The sequence below is a fragment of the Triticum dicoccoides genome, chromosome 7B (genome assembly GCF_002162155.2).
Source record: "Triticum dicoccoides isolate Atlit2015 ecotype Zavitan chromosome 7B, WEW_v2.0, whole genome shotgun sequence".
Classification (NCBI taxonomy): domain Eukaryota; kingdom Viridiplantae; phylum Streptophyta; class Magnoliopsida; order Poales; family Poaceae; genus Triticum; species Triticum dicoccoides.
In genome coordinates, this window is record NC_041393.1 from 439,177,728 (window position 1) to 439,202,045 (window position 24,318).

Sequence of the window (24,318 nt, forward strand, 5' to 3'; positions counted from 1 at the left end):
TTGAACTTGTTGAAAAACCTTTTATGACAAGTTGAGCTTTGTAGATAGTAACACTACTATCAGCGTCCGTCTTCCTCTTGAAGATCCATTTATATTCTATGGCTTGCCGATCATCGGGCAAGTTCACCAAAGTCCACACTTTTTTCTTATATATGGATCCCATCTCAGATTTCATGGCTCCAAACCATTTCGCGGAATCTGGGCTCATCATCGCTTCCTCATAGTTCGTAGGTTCATCATGGTCTAGTAACATGACTTCCAGAACAGGATTACCGTACCACTCTAGTGCGGACCGTACTCTGGAAGACCTACGAGGTTCTGTAGTAACTTAATCTGAAGTTTCATGATCATCATCATTAGCTTCCTCACTAATTGGTGTACGAATCACTGGAACTGATTTCTATGATGAACTACTTTCCAATTCAGGAGATGGTACAATTACCTTATCAAGCTCTACTTTCCTCCCACTCACTTCTTTTGAGAGAAACTCCATCTCTAGAAAGGATCCATCTTAGCAACGAATATCTTGCCTTCGGATCTGTGATAGAAGGTGTACCCAACAGTTTCCTTTGGGTATTCTATGAGGATGCACTTCTCTGATTTGGGTTCGAGCTTATCAGGTTGAAATTTTTTCACATAAGCATTGCAGCTCCAAACTTTAAGAAACGACAACTTTGGTTTCTTGCCAAACCAAGGCGTCGTCTCAACGGATTTTGATGGTGCCCTATTTAAAGTGAATGTAGATGTCCCTAATGCATAACCCAAAAATGATAGTGGTAACTCTGTAAGATACATCATAGATCGCACCATATCCAATAAAGTGTGGTTATGACATTCGGACACACCATTAAGCTGTGGTGTTCCATGTGTCGTGAGCTGTGAAACTATTCCACATTGTTTTTAAATGAAGGCCAAACTTGTAACTCAAATATTCTCCTCTACGATCAGATTGTAGAAACTTTATTTTCTTGTTACGATGATTCTCCACTTCACTCTGAAATTCTTTGAACTTTTCAAATGTTTCAGACTTGTGCTTCATTAAGTAGATATACTCATATCTCCTCAAATCATCTGTGAAGGTCAGAAAATAACGATACCCGCCATGAGCATCAACACTCATTGGACCGCATACATCGGTATGTATTATTTCTAACAAGTCAGTAGCTCATTCCATTGTTCTGGAGAACGGTGTTTTAGTCATCTTGCCCAAAAGGCACGGTGCTCAAGCATCAAATGATTCATAACCAAGTGATTCCAAAAGTCCATATTTATGAAGTTTCTTCATGCGCTTTACACCGATATGACCCAAACGGCAGTGCCACAAATAAGTTGCAATATCAATACCAACTTTGCATCTTTTGGCATCAATATTATGAATATGTGTATCACTACAATCGAGATCCAACAAACTATTTTCATTGGTGTATGACCATCGAAGGTTTTATTCATGTAAACAGAACAACAATTATTCTCTGACATTAAATGAATAACCATATTGCAATAAACATGATCAAATCATATTCATGCTCAAAGCAAACTCCAAATAACATTTATTTAGGTTTAACACTAATCTCGAAAGTATAGGGAGTGTTTGATGATGATCATATCAATCTTGGAACCACTTCCAACACACATCGTCACTTCACCCTCAACTTGTCTCTGTTTATTCTGTAACTCCTGTTTCGAGTTACTAATTTTTTAGCAACCGAACAAGTATCAAATACCCAGGGGCTACTATAAACACTAGTAAGGTACACATCAATAACTTGTATATCAAATATACCCTTGTTCACTTTGCCATCCTTCTTATCCAACAAATATTCAGGGCATTTCCGCTTCCAATGACCATTTCCTTTGCAGTAGAAGCACTCAGTTTTAGGCTTTAGTCTAGCTTTGGGCTTCTTCACAGAAGTGACAACTTGCTTGCCATTCTACATGATGTTCCCTTTCTTTCCCTTTGCCCTTTTCTTGAAACTAGTGGTCTTGTTAATCATCAACACATGATGCTCTTTCTTGATTTCTACCTTCATCGATTTCATCATCATGAAAAACTCGGGAATCGTTTTTGTCATCCCTTGCATACTATAGTTCATCAAGAAGTTCTACTAACTTGGTGGTGGTGACTAGAGAACTCTGTCAATCACTATCTTATCTGGAAGATTAACTCCCACTTGATTCAAGTGATTGTAGTACCCAGACAATCTGAGAACATGCTCACTGCTTGAGCTATTCTCCTCCATCTTTTAGCTATAGAACTTGTTGGAGACTTCATATCTCTCAAATCGGGTATTTGCTTGAAATATTAACTTCAACTCCTGGAACATCTCCTATGGTCCATGACATTCAAAACGTCTTTGAAGTCCCGATTCTAAGCCGTTAAGCATGGTGCACTAAACTATCAAGTAGTCATTATATTGAGCTAGCCAAACATTCATAATGTCTGCATCTGCTCCTGCAATAGGTCTATCACCTAGCGGTGCATCAAGGGCATAATTCTTCTGTGCAGCAATGAGGATAAACCTCAGATCGCGGACACAGTCTGCATCATTGCTACTATCATCTTTCAACTTAGTTTTCTCTAGGAACACATATAAAAACATAGGGAAGCAACAAGGTGAGCTATTGATCTACAACATTATTTGCAAAATACTATCAGGACTAAGTTCATGATAAATTAAAGTTCAATTAATCATATTACTTAAGAACTCCCACTTAGATAGGCATCCCTCTAATCATCTAAGTGATCACGTGATCCAAATCAACTAAATCATGTCCGATCATCATGTGAAATGGAGTAGTTTTCAATGGTGAACATCACTATGTTGATCATATCTACTATATGATTCACGCTCGACCTTTCGGTCTCAGTGTTCTGAGGCCATATCTGCATATGCTAGGCTCGTCAAGTTTAACCCGAGTATTTCTACGTGTGCAAAACTGGCTTGCACCCGTTGTATGTGAACGTAGAGCTTATCACACCGGATCATCATGTGGTGTCTCGGCATGACGAACTTTGGCAACGGTGCATACTCAGGGAGAACACTTGTACCTTGACATTTAGTGAGAGATCATCTTATAAAGCTACCGCCGAACTAAGCAAAATAAGATGTATAAAAGATAAACATCATATGCAATCAAAATATGTGACATGATATGGCCATCATCATCTTGTGCCTTTGATCTCCATCTGCAAACTACCGTTATGATCTCCATTGTCACTGGCATGACACCATGATCTCCATCATCTTGATCTTTATAAATGTGTCATCATATGGTCGTCTTGCAACCATTTCGTTTGCAACTATTGCTATCGCATAGCGATAAAGTAAAGCAATCATATGGCGCTTGCATCTTATGCAATAAAGAGACAACCATAAGCCTCCTGCCAGTTGCCGATAACTTGAACAAAACATGATCATCTCATACAACAATTTATATTTCATCACGTCTTGACCATATCACATCACAACATGCCCTGCAAAAACAAGTTAGACATCCTCTACTTTGTTGTTGCAAGTTTTACATGGCTGCTACGGGCTGAGCAAGAACCGTTCTTACCTACGCATCAACACCACAACAATATTTTGTCAAGTTAGTGTTGTTTTAACATTCAACAAGGACCGGGCATAGCCACACTCGATTCAACTAAAGTTGGAGAAACTGACACCCGCCAGCCACCTGTGTGCGAAGCACATCGGTAGAACCAGTCTTGCGTAAGCGTACGCGTAATGTCGGTCCGGACCACTTCATCCAACAATACCACCGAATCAAAGTATGACATGCTTGTAAGTAGTATGACTATTATCGCCCACAACTCACTTGTGTTCTACTCATGCATATAACATCTACGCATAAACCTGGCTTGGATGCCACTGCTGGGGAACGTAGTAATTTCAAAAAAAATCCTACACACACGCAAGATCATGATGATGCATAGCAACAAGAGGGGAGAGTGTCGTCCATGTACCCTGGTAGACCGTAAGCGGAAGCGTTATGACAACGCGGTTGATGTAGTCGTACGTCTTCACGATCGACCGATCCTAGTACCTCCACGATCAGCACACGTTCAGCTCGGTGATGTCCCATGAACTCATGATCTAGTAGAGCTTCGAGGGAGAGTTCCATCAGCACGACAGCGTGATGACGGTGTTGATGAAGCTACCGACTCAGGGCTTCGCCTAAGCACCGCTATGATATGACCGAGGTGGATTATGGTGGAGGGGGGCACCGCACACGGCTAAAGATCAATAATCAACTTGTGTGTCTATGGGGTGCCCCCCTACCTCGTATATAAAGGAGTGGAGGAGGGGGAGAGCCGGCCCTCTACTATGGCGCGCCCTGGGGAGTCCTACTCCCACCGGGAGTAGGATTCTTCCCTTCCAAGTAGTAGGAGTAGGAGAGCAGGAAAGGGAAGAGAGAAGAGAAGGAAGGAGGGGGCGCCGCCCCTCCCCCTAGTCCAATTCGGACTAGGCCTTGGGGGGCCTACCCTCTCTCTCTCCCTTAAAGCCCAATAAGGCCCATATACTCCCCGGCGAATTCCTGTAACTCTCTGGTACTCCGATAAATAGCCGAACCACTCAGAACCTTTCCGATGTCCGAATATAGCCTTCCAATATATCGATCTTTACTTCTCGAACATTTCGAGACTCATCGTCATGTCCATGATCTCATCCGGGACTCCGAACTACCTTTGGTACATCAAATCACATAACTCATAATACAAATCGTCATCGAACGTTAAGCGTGCGGACCCTACGGGTTCGAGAACTATGTAGACATGACCAAGACTCATCTCCGATCAATAACCAATAGCAGAACCTGGATGCTCATATTGGCTCCCATATATTCTACGAAGATCTTTATCGGTCAAACCGCATAACAACATACATTGTTCCCTCTGTCATCGATATGTTACTTGCCCGAGATTTGATCGTTGGTATCTCAATACCTAGTTCAATCTCGTTACCGGCAAGTCTCTTTACTCGTTCCGTAATGCATCCTCTCGCAACTAACTCATTACTCACATTGCTTGCAAGGCTTATAGTGATGTGCATTACCAAGAAGGCCCAGAGATACCTCTCTGACATTCGGAGTGACAAATCCTAATCTCGATCTATGCCAACTCAACAAACACCACCGGAGACACCTGTAGAGCACCTTTATAATCACCCAGTTACGTTGTGACGTTTGGTAGCACACAAAGTGTTCCTCCGGTATTCGGGAGTTGCATAATCTCATAGTTTGAGGAACATGTATAAGTCATGAAGAAAGCAATAGCAACATACTAAATGATCTAGTGCTAAGCTAACGGAATGGGTCAAGTCAATCACATTATTCTCTAATGATGTGATCCCGTTAATCAAATGACAACTCATGTCTATGGCTAGGAAACTTAACCATCTTTGATTCAACGAGCTAGTCAAGTAGAGGCATACTAGTGACATTATGTTTGTCTATGTATTCACACATGTACTAAGTTTCCGATTAATACAATTCTAGCCTGAATAATAAACATTTATCATGATATAAGGAAAGATAAATAGCAACTTTATTATTGCCTCTAGGGCATATTTCCTTCACAAGCTAGATAAGGAAGGACATATTAATAGAATGTTCTAGTGTGACTCCCAGTCTCGTCATGACTATGAGGATTTCGGCGATGTGCTTGTATTTGAGAGCACGTACAAGATGAACCGCTATGGTATGCCATTCATACCTTTTGTTTGTATTAGAAATCACCGGAAGACCACTGTTTTTGGTTGTGCCATAGTTTCAGACAAGACCGGACAGACATATGTGTGGCTGCTGCAGACTTTTTTGTGGTCCATGTGTCAAAAGCTGTCGAAGTGTGTAATCACGGGCGCCGACATTGCGATGATCATGTTGGGGAATGCCGTAATATCAAAAAAAATCCTACGATCACGCAAGATCTATCTAGGTGATGCATAGCAACAGGAGGGGAGAGTGTGTCCATGTACCCTCGTAGACCGAAAGCGAAAGCGTTTAGTTAATGTGGTTGATGTAGTCGAACGTCTTTGCGATCCAACCGATCCAAGCACCGAACATACGGCACCTCCGTGTTCAGCACACGTTTAGCTCGGGGACGTCCCTCGTACTCTTGATCCAGTTGAGGCTGAGGGAGAGTTTCATCAGCACGACGTCGTGGTGACGGTGATGATGAAGTTACCGGCGCAGGGCTTCGCCTAAGCACTACGACGATATGACCGAGGTGTGTAACTGTGGAGGGGGGCACCGCACACGGCTAAACAATGTCAACTTGTGTGTCTATGGGGTGCCCCCCTCCCCCGTATATAAAGGAGTGGAGGAGGGGGAGGGCCGGCCCTCTATGGCGCACCCTGGAGGAGTCCTACTCCCACTGGGAGTAGGATTCCCCCCTTTCCCTAGTTGGACTAGGAAAGGAAGGAAGGGGGAGGAAGGAGGAAGGAAGGGGGGGCCGGCCCCCCCACCCAATTCGGATTAGGCTTGGGGGGGCGCCCCCTCCTAGGCTCCCTTCTCCTCTCTCCCACTATGGCCCACTATGGCCCATATACTTCCCGGGGGGTTCCGGTAACCTCCTGGTACTCCAGTATATGCCCGAACTCACCCGGAACCATTCCGATGTCCAAACATAGGCTCCAATATATCGATCGTTATGTCTCGACCATTTCGAGACTCCTCGTCATGTCCGTGATCACATCCGGGACTCCGAACTACCTTCAGTACATCAAAACACATAAACTCATAATAACAATCGTCATCGAACGTTAAGCGTGCGGACCCTACGATTTCGAGAACTATGTAGACATGACCGAGACACGTCTCCGGTCAATAACCAATAGCGGAACCTGGATGCTCATATTGGTTCCTACATATTCTACGAAGATCTTTATCGGTCAAATCGCATAACAATATACGTTGTTCCCTTTGTCATCGGTATGTTACTTGCCCGAGATTCGATCATCGGTATCTCAATACCTAGTTCAATCTCGTTACTGGCAAGTCTCTTTACTCGTTCCATAATACTTCATCCTGCAACTAACTCATTAGTTACAATGCTTGCAAGGCTTATGATGAGTATTACCGAGAGGACCCAGAGATACCTCTCCGAAACACGGAGTGACAAATCCTAATCTCGATCTATGCAAACCCAACAAACACCTCCAGAGACACCTGTAGAGCACCTTTATAATCACCCTTTTATGTTGTGACGTTTGGTAGCACACAAAGTGTTCCTCCGTCATTCAGGAGTTGCATAATCTCATAGTCCGAGGAACTTGTATAAGTCATGAAGAAAGCAGTAGCAATGAAACTAACAAGATCATAATGCTAAGCTAACGGATGGGTCATGTCCATCACATCATTCTCCTAATGATGTGATCCCATTCATCAAATGACAACACATGTCTATGGTTAGGAATCATAACCATCTTTGATTAACAAGCTAGTCTAGTAGAGGCATACTAGGGACTATATGTTTTTTCTATGTATTCACACATGTACAAAGTTTCCGGTTAGTACAATTCTAGCATGAATAATAAACATTTATCATGAATTAAGGAAATAAATAATAACTTTATTTTTGCCTCTAGGGCATATTTCCTTCAGTCTCCCACTTGCACTAGAGTCAATAATCTAGATTACATAGTAATGATTCTAACACCCATGGAGCTTTGGTGCTGATCATGTTTTGCTCGTGAGAGAGGCTTAGTCAACAGGTCTGCAACATTCAGATCCGTGTGTATCTTGCAAATCTCTATGTCCCCTTCTGACACTTGATGACGAATGGAATTGAAGCGTCTCTTGATGTGCTTGGTTATCTTGTGAAATCTGGATTCCTTTGCCAAGGCAATTGCACCAATACTGTCACAAAAGATTTTTATTGGACCCGATGCACTAGGTATGACACCTAGATCGGATATGAACTCCTTCATCCAAACTCCTTCATTCGCTGCTTCTGAAGCAGCAATGTACTCCGCTTCACACGTAGATCCCTCCACGATGATCTGCTTCGAACTGCACCAACTAACAGCTCCTCCATTCAATAAAAATATGTATCTGGTTTGCAACTTAGAGTCATCCGGATCAGTGTCAAAGCTTGCATCGATGTAACCGTTTACGACGAGCTCTTTTTCACCTCCATAAACAAGAAATATATCCTTAGTCCTTTTGAGGTATTTCAGGATGTTCTTGACCGCTGTCTAGTGCTCCACTCCGGGATTACTTTGGTACCTCCCTGATATGCTTATAGCAAGACATACATCAGGTCTAGTACACAACATTGCATACATGATAGAACCTATGGCTGAAGCATAGGGAATGACTTTCACATTCTCTCTATCTCTTGCGGTGGTTGGGCCTTGAGTCTAACTCAATTTCACACCTTGTAACACAAGCAAGAACCCTTTCTTTGATTGATCCATTTTGATCTTATTCAAAACTTTATCAATGTATGTGCTTTGTGAAAGTCCAATTAAGCGTCTTGATCTATCTCTATAGATCTTGATGCCCAATATGTAAGCAGCTTCTCCAAGGTCTTTCATAGAAAAACTATTATTCAAGTATCCCTTTATGCTATCTAGAAATTCTATATCATTTCCAATCAACAATATGTCATCTACATATAAGATTATAAATGCTACAGAGCTCCCACTCACTTTCTTGTAAATACAAGCTTCTCCAAAAGTCTGTATAAAACCATATGCTTTGATCACACTATCAAAACGTTTATTCCAACTCCGAGAGGCTTGCACCAGTCCATAAATGGATCGCTGGAGCTTGCACACTTTGTTAGCACCCTTTGGATCGATAAAACCTTCCGGTTGCATCATATACAACTCTTCTTCCAGAAATCCATTCAGGAATGTTGTTTTGACATCCATTTGCCAAATTTCATAATCATAAAATGCAGCAATTGCTAACATGATTCAGAAAGACTTAGGCATCGCTACGGGTGAGAAAGTCTCATTGTAGTCAACTCCTTGAACTTGTCAAAAACCTTTCGCAACAAGTCGAGCTTTGTAAATAGTAACATTACCGTATGCGTCGGTCTTCTTCTTAAAGATCCATTTATTTTCTATGGCTTGCCGATCATTGGGCAAGTCCACCAAAGTCCACACTTTGTTCTCATACATGGATCCCATCTCAAATTTCATGGCCTCAAGCCATTTCGCGGAATCTGGGATCATCATCGCTTCCTCATAGTGCGTAGGTTCATCATGGTCTAGTAACATGACTTCTAGAACAGGATTACCATACCACTCTGGTGTGGATCTTACTCTGGAAGACCTACGAGGTTCGGTAGTAACTTGATCTGAAGCTTCATGATCATCATCATTAGCTTCCTCACTAATTGGTGTAGGAATCACTGGAACTGATTTTTGTGATGAACTACTTCCCAATAAGGGAGAAGGTACAGTTACCTCATCAAGTTCTACTTTCCTCCCACTCACTTCTTTCGAGAGAAACTCCTTCCCTAGAAAGGATCTATTCTTAGCAACAAAGATTTTGCCTTCAGATCTGTGATAGAAGGTGTACCCAACAGTTTCCTTTGGGTATCCTATGAAGGCACACTTCTCCGATTTGGGTTCGAGCTTATCAAGTTGAAGTTTTTTCACATAAGCATCACATCCCCAAACTTTAAGAAACGACAACTTTGGTTTCTTGCCAAACCACAGTTCATAAGGCGTCATCTCAATGGATTTTGATGGTTCCCTATTTAAAGTGAATGCAGCCGTCTCTAGAGCATAACCCCAAAACGATAGCGGTAAATCAATAAGAGACATGATAGATCGCACCATATCTTACAAAGTACGGTTATGACGTTCGGACACACCATTTCGCTGTGGTGTTCCAGGTGGTGTTAATTGTGAAACTATCCCATGTTGTTTCAAATGAAGACCAAATTGGTAACTCAAATATTCTCCTCCACGATCAGATTGTAGAAACTTTATTTTCTTGTTATGATGATTTTCCACTTCATTATGAAATTCTTTGAACTTTTCAAATGTTTCAGACTTATGCTTCATTAAGTAGATATAACCATATCTGCTCAAATCATCTGTGAAGGTAAGAAAATAACGATACCCACCACGAGCATCAACACTCATTGGACCACATACATTGGTATGTATTATTTCCAATAAGTCAATAGCTCGTTCCATTGTTCCGGAGAACGGAGTTTTAGTCATCTTGCCCATAAGGCACGGTTCGCAAGCACCAAGTGATTCATAATCAAGTGATTCCAAAAGTCCATCAGTATGGAGTTTCTTCATGCGCTTTACACTGATATGACCCAAACAACAGTGCCACAAATAAGTTGCACTATCATTATTAAACTTCAATCTTTTGGCTTCAACACTATGAATATGTGTATCACTACTATCGAGATTCAATAAAAGTAGACCACTCAGCAAGGGTGCGTGACCATAAAAGATACTACTCATATAAATAGAACAACCATTATTCTCTGATTTAAATGAATAACCGTCTCGCATCAAACAAGATCCAGATATAATGTTCATGCTCAACACTGGCACCAAATAACAATTATTCACCTCTAAAACTAATCCTGAAGGTAGATGTAGAGGTAGCATGCCGACCGCGATCACATCGAATTTGGAACCATTTCCCATGCGCATCGTCACCTCGTCCTTAGCCAATCTTCGCTTAATCCGTAGCCCCTGTTTCGAGTTGCAAATATGAGCAACAGAACCAATATCAAATACCCAGGCGCTACTGCGAGCATTAGTTAAGTACACATCAATAACATGTATATCAAATATACCTTTCACTTTGCCATCCTTTCTATCCGCCAAATACTTGGGGCAGTTCCACTTCCAGTGACCAGTCCCTTTGAAGTAGAAGCACTCAGTTTCAGGCTTAGGTCCAGACTTGGGTTTCTTCTCTTGAGCAGCAACCTTTTTGCCATTCTTCTTGAAGTTCCCTTTCTTCCCTTTGCCCTTTTTCTTGAAACTAGTGGTCTTATTGACCATCAACACTTGATGCTCCTTTTTTATTTCTACCGCAGCTTTTAGCATTGCGAAGAGCTCGGGAATCGTCTTGTTCATCCCTTGCATATTATAGTTCATCACAAAGTTTTTGTAGCTTGGTGGCAGTGATTAAAGAACTCTGTCAATGACACTATCATCAGGAAGATTAACTCCCAGTTGAGTCAAGTGGTTGTGGTACCCAGACATTCTGAGTATGTGTTCACTGACAGAAATATTCTCCTGCATTTTACAGCTGTAGAACTTATTGGAGACTTCATATCTCTCAATCCGGGCATTTGCTTGAAATATTAACCACAACTCCTGGAATATTTCATATGCCCCATGACGTTCAAAATGTCGTTGAAGTCCCGGTTCTAAGCCGTAAAGCATGGCACACTGAACTATCGAGTAGTGATCAACACACGTCTGCCAGGCATTCACAATCTCTACAGTCGCGGGCAGGGGTGGTACACCTAACGGTGCTTCCAGGACGTAATTCTTCTGTGCAGCAATGAGGATAATCCTCAAGTTACGGACCCAGTCCGTGTAGTTGCTGCCATCATCTTTCAACTTAGCTTTCTCTAGGAACGCATTAAAATTCAAAGGAACGCTAGCATGGGCCATTGATCTACAACAACATAGACATGCAAAATACTATTAGGTACTAAGTTCATGATAAATTAAAGTTCAATTAATCATATTACTTAAAAACTCCCACTTAGATAGACATCCCTCTAATCTTCTAAGTGATCACGTGATCCAAATGAACTAAACCATGTCCGATCATCACGTGAGATGGAGTAGTTTTCAATGGTGAACATCACTATGTTGATCATATCTACTATATGATTCACGCTCGACCTTTCGGTCTCAGTGTTCCAAGGCCATATCTGCATATGCTAGGCTCGTCAAGTTTAACCCGAGTATTCTGCGTGTGCAAAACTGGCTTGCACCCATTGTATGTGAACGTAGAGCTTATCACACCCGATCATCATGTGGTGTCTCGGCATGACGAACTGTAGTGACGGTGCATACTCAGGGAGAACACTTGTACCTTGAAATTTAGTAAGGGATCATCTTATAATGCTACCGACGTTCTAAGAAAAATAAGATGCATCAAGGATAAACATCACATGCAATCAAAATATGTGACATGATATGGCCATGATCATCTTGTGCTCATGATCTCCATCACCGAAGCATCGTCATGATCTCAAACATCACCGGCGCGACACATTGATCTCCATCGTAGCATCGTTGTCGTTTCGCCACCTATTGTTACTACGAATATCGCTATCGCTTAGTGATAAAGTAAAACAATTACATGATGATTGCATTGCATACAATAAAAGCAACAACCATATGGCTCCTGCCAGTTGCCGATAACTTTGTTACAAAACATGATCATCTCATACAACAATTTATATCACATCATGCTTGACCATATCACATCACAGCAAGCCCTGCAAAAACAAGTTAGACGTCCTCTACTTTGTTGTTGCAAGTTTTACGTGGCTGCTACGGGCTTCTAGCAAGAACCGTTCTTACCTACGCATCAAAACCACAATGATTTTTCGTCAAGTGTGTTATTTTAACCTTCAACAAGGATTGGGCGTAGCCACACTCGATTCAACTAAAGTTGGAGAAACAGACACTCACCAGCCACCTATGTGCAAAGCACATCGGTAGAACCAGCCTCGTGTAAGCGTACGTGTAATGTCGGTCTGAGCCGCTTCATCCAACAATATTGCTGAATCAAAGTATGACATGCTGGTAAGCAGTATGACTATTATTGCCCACAACTCTTTGTGTTCTACTCGTGCATATAACATCTACGCATAGATCTGGCTCTGATACCACTATTGGGGAATGCGGTAATTTCAAAAAAAATCCTACGATCATGCAAGATCTATCTAGGTGATGCATAGCAATGAGAGGGGAGAGTGTGTCCTTGTACTCGTAGACCAAAAGCGGAAGCGTTTAGTTAACGCGGTTGATGTAGTCGAACGTCTTCACGATCCAACTGATCCAAGCACCGAACGTACGGCACCTCCGCATTCAGCACACGTTCAGCTCGAGGACGTCCCTTGTACTCTTGATCCAGTTGAGGCTGAGGGAGTGTTTCATCAGCACGACGGCGTGGTGACGGTGATGATGAAGTTACCAGCGCAGGGCTTCGCCTAAGCACTACGACGATATGACCGAGGTGTGTAACTGTGGAGGGGGGCATCGCACACGGCTAAACAATGTCAACTTGTGTGTCTATGGGGTGCCCCCCTCCCCCGTATATAAAGGAGTGGAGGAGGGGGGAGCGCCGGCCCTCTATGGCGCGCCCTGGAGGAGTCCTACTCCCACTAGGAGTAGGATCCCCCCCCCTTTCCCTAGTTGGACTAGGAGAGGAAGGAAGGGGAAGGAAGGAGGAAGGAAAGGGGGCCGGCCCCCCACCCAATTCGGATTGGGCTGGGAGGGGCGCCCCATCCTAGGCTCCCTTCTCCTCTCTCCCACTATGGCCCAATAAGGCCCATATACTTCCCGGGGGGTTCCGGTAACCTCCCGGTACTCCGATATATGCCCGAACTCACCCGGAACCGTTCCGATGTCCAAACATAGGCTTCCAATATATCGATCTTTATGTCTCGACCATTTCCAGACTCCTCGTCATGTCCGTGATCACATCCGGGACTCCGAACTACCTTCGGTACATCAAAACACATAAACTCATAATACCAATCATCATCGAACGTTAAGCGTGCAGACCCTACGGGTTCGAGAACTATGTAGACATGACCGAGACACATCTCCGGTCAATAACCAATAGCGGAACCTGGATGCTCATATTGGTTCCTACATATTCTACGGAGATCTTTATCGGTCAAACCGCATAACAACATACGTTGTTCCCTTTGTCATCGGTATGTTACTTGCCCGAGATTCAGTCGTCCGTATCTCAATACCTAGTTCAATCTCGTTACTAGCAAGTCTCTTTACTCATTCCATAATAATTCATCATGCAACTAACTCATTAGTTATAATGCTCGCAAGGCTTATGATGAGTATTACCGAGAGGGCCCAGAGATACCTCTCCGAAACACGGAGTGACAAATCCTAATCTCGATCTATGCCAACCCAACAAACACCTTCGGAGACACCTGTAGAGCACCTTCATAATCACCCTTTCACATTATGACGTTTAGTAGCACACAAAGTGTTCCTCCGGCATTCGGGAGTTGCATAATCTCATAGTCCGAGGAACTTGTATAAGTCATGAAGAAAGCAGTAGCAATAAAACTAACACTATCATAATGCTAAGCTAACGGATGGGTCATGTCCATCACATCATTCTCCTAATGATGTGATCCCGTTGATCAAATGACAACACATGTCTATGGTTAGGAAACATAACCATCTTTGATTAACGAGCTAGTCTAGTAGAGGCATACTAGGGACTATATGTTTTGTGTATGTATTCACACATGTATTAAGTTTCCGGCTAATACAATTCTAGCATGAATAATAAAAATTTATCATGAATTAAGGAAATAAATAATAACTTTATTATTGCCTCTATTGCATATTTCCTTCAGATCAAGGCAATTTGTGAAGGCTTGCCAGACATGTGGCACTGCATATGTACGTGGCATATAGAAAAAAATATGAAGATTCAAGTCATAAGTCCTTGAAGGAGTTACGAACTCTTTTGTACTACAGCACGTCCACAACCATGTTTGAGAAGATATGGCACGCGTTTTCCAAAAGATGGCAGTCGGAAAAAACAGTAACATGGTTGAGATGGATGTATAAGAAGAGGAGACTGTGGGCCGCAACTTATCTGACAGAGGGGTCTTGTCTTGGCATGAAAAGCAACCAGAGGAGTGAAAGTCTAAACTCATGCCTTTACCTCCACCTACACGGTGAAATGACCCTGATGGATATGATTTTGCACTATGAGAACGCCGTTGTACGTATTCGTGAGAACGAGGCGCGAGATGACTGCACGGCCTCACAGAGTTTACCGGTGCCAGTTACTAGCTCGAGGGAACTTGAGATAGCTACTTCTCACGTCTTCACTCCAGCAAACTTCTATATGTTGCAAGATGATCTTAGAAAAATTGGCGGCATGGAGTTTGTAGAAATAAATCTCGGAGACGGATCACAGCAGTACATCGTGGCCTGGAAGAATAACCGAAAGAGCCGTTTTTGGGTGGAGTATACACCAGTAAATTCCGCAAAAACTATAAGGTGCAACTGCAGAAGAATGATTTGAAAGGGTCTACCTTGCAAGCACATATTCCATGTACTGAAGTACTTGAATATATCTGAAATACCAAAGAGTTTAGTTCTTGTTCGGTTCACGAAAGAAGCAAGGTTGGGACTGCCCGCGAGGCGCACAAGCGATCTGTTGGGATTTGGTTGGACTGGGGCAGGTGAAAGAATGAAATATAGCCAGGTCAGTGTGTTGGCTTCAAAAGCTATGCATGCGGCATGCAAACACCCAGCTTTATGGGATCAGTTACAGGAGAGTTTGAAGGTCGTGATAGCTAAGATCCATGCGTATGATCAGCTAAAGGAAAATTTGAGAAGGAAAACGGCTGATCTCAGTAGATGTGCAATTGAATATGTAGACAATGGTGAAGGCAACATAGTTGAAGTTCAAGATCCTATTAAAGTATCAACGAAAGGTGCAACTAAGTATGCCACTTTCATACTATGAACTCAGAATCAGGTGCGGCGCTTGCAAATTGCTAGGGCACACTAAACGCAGCAAGAAATGCAAACTAAATAAGAAGTAAGTTTATGTATGCATTGTAGGTTATAATTATTTTTAACTTGTCATTCATTAGCTTTTCCTATCTTTTATCATGTGTAGAAACATGGTGGACGAAGAAGAGTAAAATACTTGCTAGAGTTATGTACGGATGAATCCAGTGATGTAGTAGTGAGGTGTTTACAATGTGCTACTGTATACATGATATATACTATTGCAAGAGGCCAGGGCCTTGAGATAGCGCTTGTAGCATATATGGACTAAATAGGAGGCGGTCACTAAGGACTTTAATCATGGAAAATGGATAGCATTTTAGCCTTTGTAATGATGGCATTTTTTGTGTTGTCCACTCGAGTTGTATTATCGTAAAAAACTAGAAGATACACCGCACGTTGTTGCGGGAATGTTTTGCAATATATTCATAGAGAATTGGTTACGTGGAACATGTATATGTTGTTGCGAGAATTTATTGATTGCATGTTGTGGTGGACCTTTCTCCATGCATGTTGAATGATGAGGTGGCATACTTGCATGTTAAGAGAAATAGGTTAGTGGGGGCTAGTTATTTAGATATAGAAGATGTAATTATGTGTGGTAATAATTAATTTTTTTCACTCCTTTGGTTTATTTACCGAAAACCAGCACACTTGGGGTCTAGAGTATAGACTTGGTACCAAAAACACACCATTTTCCCCGTAAAAAAAAGAAAAACCCACCATTTTATGTTGTTGGTAGGCAGGCATTTTTTATTTTTTATTTAAATTTTTTGCATATGTCACATGTCAAATTTTGCACACAAGTTTGAATCATTCAATTTTTCTATTTTAATTAAAATAGAAATTTGACTAAATTTAAAAAAAAATTGGACCAAACATTGCCACCATGTGAGGATGCCCAAAGTCATTTTTTTGACCTCCTCCAAATCACCTCAAAAATTGCAAACATGATCTCCTACTCAAACATAGAAAGGTTTCACAATTTTTTGATTTTTTTTGAATTTTTTATGCCCTGTCCAATGCCAGTTAGAAACACTCGGCTTCACGGAGCCACTATAAATTGTAAAAAATTATAAAAAGGAAATCTTTCATATTCTTTCTATTTATATCATGGAGATCATGCCTACAAAAGAAAATTGGGGTGATTTGGAAGTGGTGGGAAAAATCACCTTTGTTCAAACACTAACTTAAGTTAAGACCAAATGGTCCCTTCGTAATGCGGTGATTTTTTCGACCACCTCTAAATCACCTCAATTTTTGCACACATGATCTCTTGCACAAACACAGCTAGGTTTCCAAGGTTTCATATTTTTTTGAATTTATACTGCCCTCTAGACTGATTGATCAAAACATCGATCTATACCTCAAGGGGTCATTGTAAAATACTTTTTTTTAAATTTCTTTTATAGCCATGTTTGGCACATGTAGGTCACCATGTAAAAGAAATTTGGGGTCATTTGGAGGTGGTGGTAAGAATCACCTTTGTTCAAAAACTGGCTTAAGTTAGACCAAATGGTCCCTCCGTAATGCGGTGATTTTTTTGACCACCTCTAAATCACCTCAATTTTTGCACACATGATCTCTTGCACAAACACAACTAGGTTTCCAAGGTTTCATATTTTTTTGATTTTGTTTTGAGTTTATACTGCCCTCTAGACTGACTGATCAAAACATAGGTCTATACCTGAAGGGGGCATTGTAAAATAGTTTTTTTTAATTTTCTTTCATAGCCATGTTTGGCACATGTAGGTCACCATGAAAATTTGTCATATTTCAATATTTTATGTTATTTTTAAAATAGAAAATTGAATGATGCAAATTTATGAAAACCACAACTCCATGTAATTAAGTTTGCAACCTATGTAAATAAGACAAGTGTACTTTATAACAAAATAGTAGTAATTGATTTGGGATGAAGTAACATGTGACAGATGGAAAATAATAGTAATTAATTTGGGATGAAAAATATGTGACAGATGGGAAAAATATGCGCCCTTACTAGCAGTAGATTTCAACACAGAGGGCCTGCATATGACTAGAAACCCATCATTTTTGGGCCAGGATACATGCCCGTCATGCACGAACTTCTACTGCTAGTAGGGCCCACAAGGCAGAGAGGTATCAATCAGATGTTGTTTGGGTGAGAGAGGCTTGTGCTAAGCTACTGGCAGCCGAGTATATAAGCTGGTGCGACCACCTCTTGCTTGGCGAGGTGGGACTAAACTCTCACCACCGGATGCTCTGCCCTAGTGCGCCCATGTGATAGGCCAGATTAGATGGGCTTTCACAGGCCGGCCTAACCCGCGTGTTGGACCATGCGTGGGTATAGATGGCTAGGATGGCCCATGGTTTTCCTTTTGTTTACATAAAATTTACCTGACCCCTCAAAAAATAACATATAAATTACCTACTTTTTAATTACTCCCTATGAATTCAAAAGGTATTTTTATCGAACACAACTTTTTAAATATTTATATTTTCTTTTCTTATAAATAAGTGACATTTTCAAAATTCTAATAAGTAGGATAATATAACTTTATTAAAAAATATAGTACATCTTATTTCAAATTCTTTTTTTGCACACACAATTTTTATCTAGTATTACATTACTCTTCTAGATTTACATTTTATTTCCTTCACACTGATGGAATATTTGCTCTGTTATTGCAAAAGTTGTTGAAATGATGGAATATTTGATCTTTTTGCTTATTCAAATGATGCATTGATGGAATGTGTGAGGATGAAGAATTATCAATAACTTTACTAAACCCCATGTACCATAATTCATGACACAGCTAATTTGGAACATTGGCAGATTCTAAATTTGGTAGGATTTGCACATGGGCACAACATGTTGCACTTGCCCACAGCATGGATAAGTGTTGCAGCATGTGTGAAGCAACACTGAAGCAGCATTTGTGATCATTGCACCATCGGAACTCGTAAACTACACATTGAAACAACATCTAAACAGAAGGTAGCATTCACCACAAATAAATTTAAGGCCACACAAATATAGATAGCATTCTAGATTACCACCACAAGTACCATCCAGTTCACAACAGATCCAGTTCAGACACATACTACGTTACATTAATATATATACTAGATTAGTAGAGCTAGTTCCCAATAGTGCACACCCAGAGGCAGCTTTCCAAAAGTAAAACATCATCAAATCTACTGATGATGAGTAGGGCTTCCAGCTTCTGATGACCGGCATGATGTAGGGCAACTACACTGGATACAAGGCCTTCATGAGGGCAGCATGCTGTGCCCTGATCTTAGGGTCGTCCCTGCTGACCGATGAAGCCTGTGCATGATCCAAAAGATGCTCATAGAGCCCATCCTTAGGCTTTGGCTTCATGCAGTAGGGGCATATGAACTTCTTCCCCTTGTAGTAGCAAGAAAGACCCTTGTCCCTGATCTTCTGCACCTCCTTCTCTATGGATGATTCGATGTTGGTGTGGTCCACCTCATCTCCAGAGTCATAATGCACACATGAATGAATTCCATTATTACTTATATAAAACTAGTGCCGATAATACAATATAGGCTTCAGCCTACCATACAATTGTGCTATAAATGGACTACTATATATGTATAGGCCTTCAGCCATGCAAGCAAATCACTTAAGGCATCAGGTTCATATACATGCCAGAGTTGTGGATGAAGCAAACATCATCTGACCTTAATTACCACATGTCACCCAACTAGCTAGTTGGTCTTAGTCCTTTGCTTCCTCTACCATCTGGCAGGACAGAGAAGATAGAAACCTCACAGGTTCCCAAATGAAACTAGATAGCAGAAACACGTCAGACAGGATTGTCTAGGTTTTGAGCCCAGCCTCTGTTTACATCATAGACTCTACAGTCTATAATTACATCCATGATTACAAATTTAAGTTAATGAACCTATACTTTAAATACAAATCTTAATTTACACTACTATCTAAGTTTTGAGCCCAGCCTCTATTTCCATCTTACATTCTCAACTCTACATAATTACATCCATGATTTGAAATTTATACCTAATAAACCTATATTGTAAAATAAAACTCTTAATTTACATTAGTGTCTAAGTTTTGAGCCCACCCTCTGTTTCCATCATATATTCTCCACTGTATATGACAACATGTCAAATGAACTAAATGAACAATCTAAATTTTCAGGGTGGGATTACCTCAAAGACTTCGTCGTCGCCATAGCCTTCGGCATATGGGTCTTTGAAGTCAGTCATGTCCAGCTTCCTCTTCTTCTCCGCAGAACCATCCACCTCACTATAAAATTACACTCATTAGTACTAGTTACACAAGCCAACTGCAAATTTTAATATGCACACATGACACATTGATGAACCTATCCTAACTATGATCATACTTGCATTTTCCATTTCCATGCACACAATCTGAACAACATAGCTAATATAACTGCATATTCTGGAAAACTTTCTAATTACAGGAAACCTGCATAAAAGAATAATTTAAATGTACCTAAGCATTTTTTGGGATAATGTAGCAAAGCTCCTTATTAACATAATGCAGTAGTTACTTAGATACCACTTCAACTATAAATGCATACATCTCCAGCTAACATCTAAAATTGCATTACTTACCTAAACAACAAAAAGTTATACTATAGATGAATCAAGTATCATCTAAATCAATTCATAGGCACATCAAAATTAATGCATTCCATTTGGGCATATGGCATACAAAACTCCAATCTGTGCAACATTGAACCACAGATCTAATATAATAATCATATATGTTTGCAGCATTGAACCACAGATCTAATAATCATATTTGGTCTATCTGTTCTTAAATTCCCTCATAAATAAGGTGTTAAACCTCATACTAACTAAAATCTAAGAAGCAAAATTTCAACTACTAATCTAATAAGCATCTGAAAAAAACCATCCCTCAATCCGACTACTTCTAACCTAATCTAATAATCATATGTGCTCCACCATTCTTGCCAGAATCATATACAGAAAAGAGAAAACCCTAATGCTGAGAAAACCCTCCATCCAACTAATCTAACCCAAGAAACTTTTGGCCAAACCCTAGAATCTAAAAACTACAACGAAAATGGATAATGAATTACCTTCTGCTCCACCTGCTCCTCGCTAGAGCCGGCGTCCACCTTCTCCACCTTGTGCGCCTCGCTAGAGCACGCCTCCACCTTCTCCACCTTTTGCGCCTCGCCGGAGCTCGCCAGAGCGGGCGCATCTGGCTGGACTGCGCCGCTCCTGCCCGCCTCCACCTTCTCCAGATCTGCAGCATCTGCTGCACCGCCTTGGACGCCGGCACCTCCCTTCACCGCTGCGGGCGCCGCGACCTGCTACACCTGCGCCACCAGATTTGCGCCCCAACCGGGGCGCTCGCTTCCTGCGTCCTCCATGGTGATGGAGGTGATGGAGAGGATGCGGTGGGGGAGAGGGAGACAACAAGGCGGACGAGGAGAGGGAGAGGAGAGGGAGACGATGCGGCGGGGGAAATGGTGGGCGATGCGGCCGGAGGTGGTTCCCCTCCTCATTTATATGATGGGACAGTTTTGACATGTTCCCATGGACACGTGCTGCCCCACGCGCGGGCGGTTGCATGCGAAAACGAAACACCCGGGCGTATACGAATACGACCATACGGTCGGGCATATGAACTAATCGGGTCGTACGGGCCCCGCAGGACTCCTCGACAGCTATACACACGGGCAAAAAAGACGATCGTGCCCCTCGTTTCGAACCGTTTTTGGTTAATCCTGGCTGTCCTTGTGTTTCTCCCCCTTGCGTTCAGCCCAGGGGGGGTGCACCGGAGCAGAAACGAGTGTTCACTAGTTTGGCTAATAAGAATAGTCTCAATGCCATATACAATAAGAACTCACACTCAAGGATGTCATCTACCATCTCGTCGGCGTCGGAGGCATGGAAAAGATGGCACATGAGCACGAGAAGGCAAGGGAAGCTACGCGAAGGGGCTCTCTCTAGGTCAGAGGAGCCGTGGGAGGCGATGCGGACGACCATAGGACCTCCTCGCCGACAAACCGAGCCATGACTAGGGTTCACCGTGGGGCATGTTCGGAGGTGGAAGTCAGCATGATGACATGGAGTCGTAGTGGCGGGTCCCGTTCGGTAGTTGGCAGTGCTGATTAATAGTTTGAAAGTGCATCCCCAAGATACCCTATTGGTTTCGATGATTTATGACAAAACCATTTTAGAGGACTAATGATTTCAATAAGCTTGTTTTAGAGACTATGACTAATTTTCGTATGCCGTCCTTGATAGGTGGAACATCAATGATGATGTTACTGTTACATTTTTCGTTCAAACAAGTTACAGGGAGCTACCACATTGCCACCTCAAAAGAAGTAATACTGGTTCCTAGCTAGTAGCCACACACATGGAGCGACTCACGCAGCTCCAACCAATTAAAGTTTCATGAATCTTCCATGGCTATTCATTTGGCCTCGCTCGACGTCACCCGGCTCTGGTGACCACTTATGTCCCGGATGGATGTCGCCGGCCACACGCCCCTCGACGACGACGAGATGAGCAGCGTGTGATCCTCGTCGCCCCGCCCATCCAAGCGAAGATAAGACGCCCACTCCCTTCCCTCCACATGGCACCCGCCCTCCAATCCCTTACTTATTCCCGCCCCCCTCACTCCTCCATCCCCTAGCTCGCTCGCCTATCCTCTCCACCTCCTCAGCCACACCTAGAGCATCTTAGCTCCGGCTAGGTAGCTAGCAATGGCCGCCGCACTGAGCCTCCGCGCGCCCTTCTCCCTGCGCGCCGTGGCGCCACCGGCGCCCCGCGTGGCCCTCGCGCCCGCGGCCCTCAGCCTCGCCGCCGCCAAGCAGGTGCGGGGAGCCAGGCTCCGCGCCCAGGCGACGTACAAGGTGAAGCTGGTGACGCCCGAGGGCGAGGTGGAGCTGGAGGTCCCCGACGACGTCTACATCCTCGACCAGGCCGAGGAGGAGGGGATCGACCTGCCCTACTCCTGCCGCGCCGGCTCCTGCTCCTCCTGCGCCGGCAAGTTGGTGTCCGGCGAGATCGACCAGTCCGACCAGAGCTTCCTCGACGACGACCAGATGGAGGCAGGGTGGGTGCTCACCTGCCACGCCTACCCCAAGTCCGACATCGTCATCGAGACCCACAAGGAGGAGGAGCTCACCGCATAAGCTGCTTTACCTATCTCTCTTTGCAAGAGGATCGAGCTGATTTCATATTATCTCGTATCATGCATGCACGGACATTGCCAGATACACCGAATTGTTTGTGCTCGAATGAATTGCTCGATGCATGGTTTGCTCAAGTAATAATGTCTTCGAATTACAACCTTTTTGTACCGTAAGATATACTACTGCCGTAATACTAGCGTGTACCTTGTACGTAACTCGACGTACTGAAATGAATCCTGATGGCTGAGGCGTCTCTCTGATTAATAATATCTTCTCTTTAATTAAGAGACTGCTGAATTACTTGATGAACATCTTACCTGGGACTTTCTTCTATATCCAGATAATAGGTGCATGCTACGACTTGTTTCAATATGAGTTACACAATTTCCTCATTATTTTGTTTACCGACAAGGAGACCTCTTTTCCGCACTCATTTTTGTCCTCACTACTGATTTGCTCCAATCCATTTTCAATGAAGCTTTGGACAACAATTTGATAGGTTTGCCCATTATCACTAAGAATAACAGAGATTTCCTTATAATCCAGTATGCAGATGACACCATTATTATCTTGCATGCATGTCCCTTGCAAATTCAACAAGTTCAGAACATATTGATGCATTTTCGGGTTTACACAGGTCTCAGGGTCAACTACAACAAATCCATGATGGTTCCCATGAATGTACCTGCTCATAAAATCAAGCAACTCTCAGCTATTTTAGGTTGTGCCCACAGTAGTTTTCCCTTTACTTACCTTGGACTTCCTCTTGGCATTTCTAAACCCAAGGTTGAAGATTTTGAAAAGGATTGGATCTAGACTTGCTGGTTGCTCCACAATGCTTTCCTAGGGAGAGAAACTCATTCTTGTGAAATCTGCTTTCACTAGCCTACCTACTTCCTTCATGAGCAGTTTAGACCTCCCCATAGGAGTTGTTGGCCATATTAATAAATACTTGAGACATTGCTTTTGGAGGAAATATGGGATGGACGACAGACGTACTTCTCTTATATTCTTGGGATAAAATTTGCCTTGCTAAGGAAGCTGGTGGACTTGGAGTTCTTGATGTGCAAACTCAGAACAAAGCTTTGTTGATGAAAGATCTGCATAATTTTTTCAATAGTTCTGACCTCCCTTGGGTGGACCTTATGTGGAGCTCCTACTATACTTCTACCCCCTCCTCATGTCACACCTGTTGGTTCCTTCTGGTGGAAGTTTATTCTCAAATTAATCCCTGATTTTAAAGCCATCTCTTCCTGCAGCATGGGGCAAGGGAACTATGTTCTTCTGTTATTTGATAATTGGGATGGTAACAGATTCATTGATAGATTCCCTGAGCTTCATTCTTTTGTTGTGAATGACCAATTCTCAATTGAGCAAGCATTGCACATCAACCC

At 42.5% G+C, this 24,318-nt stretch overlaps 1 protein-coding gene across 1 annotated transcript; it reads left to right on the forward strand.

Moving 5' to 3' along the window:
• Nucleotides 1–22,413: 22,413 nt before the first annotated feature.
• Nucleotides 22,414–23,209, forward strand: LOC119336524 (ferredoxin, chloroplastic). Its single transcript, XM_037608566.1, has one exon. It carries the CDS (start codon nucleotides 22,493–22,495, stop codon nucleotides 22,922–22,924), a length of 432 nt encoding a protein of 143 aa, XP_037464463.1. The 5' UTR covers nucleotides 22,414–22,492; the 3' UTR covers nucleotides 22,925–23,209.
• Nucleotides 23,210–24,318: the final 1,109 nt, after the last annotated feature.